This window comes from Vanessa atalanta, chromosome 8, assembly GCF_905147765.1.
Source record: "Vanessa atalanta chromosome 8, ilVanAtal1.2, whole genome shotgun sequence".
In the NCBI taxonomy this organism is placed as follows: Eukaryota; Metazoa; Arthropoda; class Insecta; order Lepidoptera; family Nymphalidae; genus Vanessa; species Vanessa atalanta.
The window spans coordinates 13,621,394-13,627,393 of record NC_061878.1 but is presented as its reverse complement, the minus strand read 5'-3'; the positions used below and the strand labels follow the sequence as shown (position 1 = coordinate 13,627,393).

The window sequence follows — 6,000 nt, the reverse complement described above, 5'->3', positions numbered from 1 at the left end:
CGGTAAATCTTTAAATCGTCAGCAAAGATAGAACATTTGTTGTTCTTGATACAGTGTGCAATGTCATTGATAAAGATGATAAATAATATTGGGCCTAGGTGTGATCCCAGATGTAAATGTGGAACACCAGAGGTCGCAATAAACTCGTGAGATTTGTAAAACTGATAATAGTTAATTATTTCTAAATATATAGTGTAGTTCTATAAGTTGAATTATTTATTGATAATTATAATCGGGTTTAATCGAGCAATTTTTAAGTTACGATTTTTTTAATAAAGTAGATACTTATTCTGTAATAATAAATTCCAAATTTTTTAGACTTATCTGTAGGATTAATTTGACAATTTCTTTTGCTGACTTTGACAGGTGTGATTGGTTTTGTATTTGTGAACTACAGTGAAATCCAACTAAATCTATTGAAAAACATCTATTATTTCTTATTTAAATAACATATTTATTCAACCATTATTACTGTATATTGAGTAATGTTCATATTTTTTACTTAAATAGATAATTTTCTTTTTCAGCTTAAGTGCTAAGGATCGGCTTCAACATGGTACGAACAAAGTGCATATATAACTTAAAAATACATTTAAAACATTAATCAAGATCTAATATGTTTATTACTTATCCGGGCTGATATCGCCAAAACCTAAGAAACGAATACCAAAGATATATTAAAATGAAAACAAAGATCATGGTTATGTTTATACTTTAACTCAACGCTCAACGTCTTTAGCTCTTTTTTCCTGACTGAGTAGAGTAAATACTACTTACTAATAATCGAGATAACATTATAGATTCATCGATAATATTAAATTTAACAATATGTTATAAGTACGTACATAAATTTTGTTGTAGGGTTATTAAATTTTAGCTAATATTTTGGTTTTTATTTTCAGCCCCGTGAAATTAAGGACATTAAAGACTTCCTGCTAAAAGCCCGCAGGAAAGATGCCAAATGTAAGTAACATGCTCTATTACTAACTTTATTCAGTATGTGATTTTGCCATTAATTCTAAATTAAAACAAATATATTTTTCCAGCGGTTAAAATAAAGAAGAACCCAGAAAATGTAAAGTTCAAAGTCCGTTGCTCACGTTTCCTGTACACATTGGTCATCACTGACAAAGAAAAGGCCGAGAAGCTCAAACAGAGCCTTCCACCAGGTACTTATCATTGCATTCATAGTTATCATGGTTATAAATATTATTCTGTTGCCTTAATATAGACAGTGAATATTAGTTGACAAAGTCAGCAGTTTTCATGAGAGTATAAAAGATAGTTGTGATGCCAAATACATTTAAAGGTTATATGTTCATGAGAACTTTCTCTAAAATGATTTTTGATTTCGTTGTCAGTTGCCATACATGCATAAAATACATATGACAACTGAATATTGATATTAATCAGTAAATACAGCTACGAGAATATCTTTTTTAAATATATACCATATGTACAATTTAATAATAGGTATTTGGACTGGCAAATGGGTCACCTGTAACCACACCGGTCACGGAAATTACGCCGACTCACTTGCTCTTCAAACAGCGAACACAATATTTCTAACTAGTGCCCCATTTTTGGAAAAAGTTGCAAAGGAGATTTTGATCTATATTTTTATTTGTTTATTAAGATATTGATTTCAATATGTAATAGAAAGTAAATCAGTAACTGTTCAATATTTTGGTATTGTTAACAATCATTATATGAATGCAGGCTTAACTCGTACACAATATTTTTTAATAATTTCATATGACTCATATTCATTATTGTAAAAGTAATGGCTGACCTTACACTTATTGTAGCCAGAAAATAAATGACATGTTTTATGTTAAAATATTGTGTATATCAGAAAAGAACAACTTAATTTTTTTATTTTTTGTATCATAGTGTATAAAACTTTTAAGTATTTCTCTTCAAAGTATCAGCCGCTCTTGTGACAAATGAACAATTCAGTAATGCATTTCCTTTTTCTGTTACAGGTCTTCAAGTGAAGGAAGTGAAGTGAATGTGACATAGGGTTAAGTAAATAAAAATATAAACACCATAAATTGTTTTTTTTTAAAATGTGTGTAGAAATATAGAAAGACCATCTATTGAAGTGAATTGGAATCACAGTATGAATAGTGTAATAACCAGTAATTAAATTGTTGAGTATAATTTGCTAAATGATTATTCCTAACTAAATATTCCGCAAGAATTTATTGTAATATATTAATAATATTACCAAATAAGTACATATGTACTGAATATTCAAATTCAAAATTTACTTTATTTGAGTACAATCACAAGTTCTTGGTTGTTACTTAGCTTGGCTCGGTTCGGCTTAGCATATAGTGTGGTGTTACAATTATGTTAATTCAATCAATCAAAATGTACTTCATTCAAGTGTGCTTATACAGGCACTTTTGAATTGTCATTTTACAAATCTATATTAAGTGAAGTTACCACTTAAGTATGAAGCAATGAGATCAAGAGCTTTAATACCGTAGTATTTGAGTTTTGCACAATTAAATGCCTTAGACAAATCACTTAAGACACCAATAGCATTATGGTGATTTTTCCCAAGCATTATAAATATGTTTGAGAAGTGCTTTTTGAATTTTGTTTTCTTTCTGAAGTCCTAAAAATTTTTAGTTTTAGTTCACTAGCTGTTTCTAATTTTGAATTCGGTTTAATTTTTTTATAAATTATTATTTTTATTTCTTAGTTTTTGGTAATTATTACTTATTATTATTTTATAAAAGGTAATGTCTAAGTGACTAAGTTTGATTATTAGTAATTTAAAAGTTTTAATTACTTCATAACAATTGGTCTCCTTATCGAGAAGCTCTGTAAAAAAGGAGAATTCTAAGACGGTATAATTAAAAAAAAAAACGAAACCTTAACAAACTGTTAAATACCAGGAAATGATGCGTTTACGTAATAATTCTCAGTAACTACGATTTTAATGAAACGTACACTGTTCTCTAAGTTGAAGTGTACCTAACTTTAATTAGATGTTAGATTATCAATAAGCAAGTGTAACACTTCGACATTAAATAAAGATTTTTGACTTTGACTGAAAAATCATCGCCCAGGAGGTGATGGTTAGTTAGGAAGTACGTCATTTTTTAGTTATCAAAAAATCGGCGTCTGTGTTTACGAGTGAAAGACATCTGATAAAGAATTTTTGAATAATTGAATATGAATTGCCCAAGACTGAAATTGGGGACGCCAGTTAGTACTGATTTTCTTCTTTTTGGATATCACAACATGGAAAATCGGTAAAATTACAATGTTTTGAGTTAAAGACTTAAGACAGTCGTTACAACGGTTGTAAATAGCGATCCCATAAGAGGGCTATATAGGAGATTAATGTTCACAGGGACCCTTGGTAAAATCAGTCTATAGGCAATGCAGATTTACATAAATAACAAATACTTAGAAAAATTCGGTGGATTTCAGAAGAATGTTCCCGATATCCCATCGAAGACGCGATAGTATATGTCGGAGATATGATGATGATGGGTTTCCCGGTACAGTTTACATCACAGTGAAACACAATCAATAGAGATAAACTGTATATTTTGTTATCTTAAAAGTTTATTTTTTACAAATGTGTTAATGCAACGTGGCGTCGTTATAACAATGCTCGTTATTAAGCGTGCCTTCGAATTAAACGTGTATTGGCAACTAACATTTTATTTTATTTAAAATTACACAACAGATTTTGATGCGGTTTTTTTTAATAGATAGATTGATTCAAGAGGAAGGTTTATATGTATAACAAAAGCACAATATAGTAGAGAAACACTGATCATTTTAGAGGTTTGTGAAGTCGTAAATAAACACATTTTTTGCGATTACATTGCAAATGCTGGCTGAACCCTACAAGACAGATCAAAATAGTGTACTACAGTATTGTACACCTAAAAAGGTGTTAAAAACGTCTGCGATAATATATATATCTATTTCTTAGGGATACCCCACAACAACCGCTTTTTATCTTTTACTTTTACGAGAAATAATGGCTTATTTTCGAAGCAATTTTAAGCAATACAACATTAATCCTAATCCAATTAAGTATCTTAAATACATTGTGCATTTAATAAAGATCAATATGACCCTTTACAGCATGTAATTTAAATGAATATTTTCGAAGATACTACAGATTTAAATGGCAAGGACATAGCTGTTTGTATTGTCTCACGAGTAACGACTGAAAAACTGTGAACGTTGTGTACTCTATACCAATGACAATAGGAAAGAACCAAAACAAACCGTACTTTTCAATAACACGAGTGTTTTGTTGATAAGTCCGCTTTATGATTTACTACAAACAGATCTTGATTAAAATATCTTAATTTTTAATACAACAATATTTCACTTAACTACGTCAATCAACTTTGATTTTACTTCCAAAGTAACGAAAACGGTTTTGCCGTCTTTCAAAACGTCATTTCCGATAAACGAACAATTAAAATGGAGGCCTCACTAAGGATGGTCGCTAAACGAATGGAGAATGAGTAAATTTATACATAGATAAAAATTATGTTATTTAAGTTTTAACATAAATTTTAGATTTTTTTAAAATATATATTTATTTAATTGGTCATAATATGGAATATGAAATATTTGTAAAAAAATTTAGAAAGTTACATAATGTTCGATATTTTTTTATTATATTAAGGTATAGACAAAAATTTAAAAGAAATAAAAACATCTCAAAATATAGATCAGTTTTATGCAAAGAAACTTAATTTATAGTTTTGAAAATAATACAAGAGTAAGATATTAGACTCTGATTTTCGTATCATGTACACGGTTGCTTATTCGGAATTATCAAAAGATTTTTCTTATGACTTGGCTTTGTTTAAGCGAACTGTAATAGGCTAATTAACAATGCGAAAAGTAAAGTGGCAATTATTGTAATCAGTATATATTATGAGTTTAAAAATGGTTATTTATCAACAAAAGTTAAAAATAATAATTAATTTATTTAAAAATCCATAAATAAAAATGCAATTTTTTAAACGTTTGTCGCGTGACACAAAACTTTCCTGATTGGTCGGGCTTATGATGACGTCACTTGCTTATTAACCTCGTTTGCCTATGTATGTGGATTATAATTATGTGCCACAGATTGCAATACAGGCAAGTGACGTCACCGACCCCATTGTAGCGCCATATTGTCAAAGTAGCGTTTACGCGCGCTATTTAAATATGGAATTTTTATTTTGATATTATTCAGCAAATATGTACTAGAATTAAAAAAAAAAAACTTTTACTGGGTTCCTTAACCTCTAATAAATAATATAAAATGCAGTCAAATAGCCTATTGTAACCGATTTAGTATTTACGACCTTTTGCTTTTGCCTACTGGTTTTTGATTTGCCTTCAACACGGACTATGCTGATTGAACATTAGTTTTTCATTTTGTTTTTTTTTTTTCATAAAATTTAATGCTAAGAAATTTATTTCAAGGTCATAGTCGTTTTAGATGTAAGATGAGGTAAGAGTTTCTTTGAAAGAAATATGTCTGGAAAATGCCACTTTATTATTGAAATATACAATGTTTCTTTTTATTAATGAGGGAATAAAAATCTATTCATAGAAATAAAATTGTGACTGTGTTTTTTATGACTTATTACTGGAAATAACTACCTCTTTATAAGTTAATAAGGCTAGAAGACATTCTGTGGTAGGTATAATATCAGTATAATTGCATCAGTGCGAAGCCGGGGCGGGTCGCTAGTTATCTTATATATTAATAATGTAAGCCGAATTTTGTCTCCGTGATCATGGAACGATAGCTGCACATAAAAAAATCGGTTATAGCCTCATTTTGAAGAGCTCTAGCCGTAGATGTGTGTAGATGCATGGTTTTGCGACTCAAAACATAAACATAATTATTTGACAACTATTGCCGATAGATGGCGATATGCAACCATTAAATTTAGTTTTATTTTATAGCGTCATCTATTGGTACACAAAGCCACCACTATTTGCTTACTT

At 29.4% G+C, this 6,000-nt stretch overlaps 1 protein-coding gene across 1 annotated transcript; it reads left to right on the top strand.

Annotated features, from left to right (window-relative positions):
• The first annotated feature begins 396 nt into the window (after positions 1–396).
• LOC125065767 (60S ribosomal protein L38) lies at positions 397–2,054 on the top strand. Its single transcript, XM_047673581.1, has 4 exons — positions 397–556; positions 903–963; positions 1,047–1,169; positions 1,986–2,054. The coding sequence occupies exons 1-4, from the start codon at positions 554–556 to the stop codon at positions 2,009–2,011; spliced, it is 213 nt and encodes a 70-aa protein (XP_047529537.1). The 5' UTR covers positions 397–553; the 3' UTR covers positions 2,012–2,054.
• Positions 2,055–6,000: the final 3,946 nt, after the last annotated feature.

What these genes read in the sequence shown, in the direction of transcription:
- LOC125065767 (XM_047673581.1), top strand. An exon ending in CCGCAGGAAAGATGCCAAAT is followed by an intron (nt 964 to 1,046) that starts GTAAGTAACATG and finishes ATATTTTTCCAG; the next exon opens with CGGTTAAAATAAAGAAGAAC. An exon ending in CAAACAGAGCCTTCCACCAG is followed by an intron (nt 1,170 to 1,985) that starts GTACTTATCATT and finishes TTTCTGTTACAG; the next exon opens with GTCTTCAAGTGAAGGAAGTG.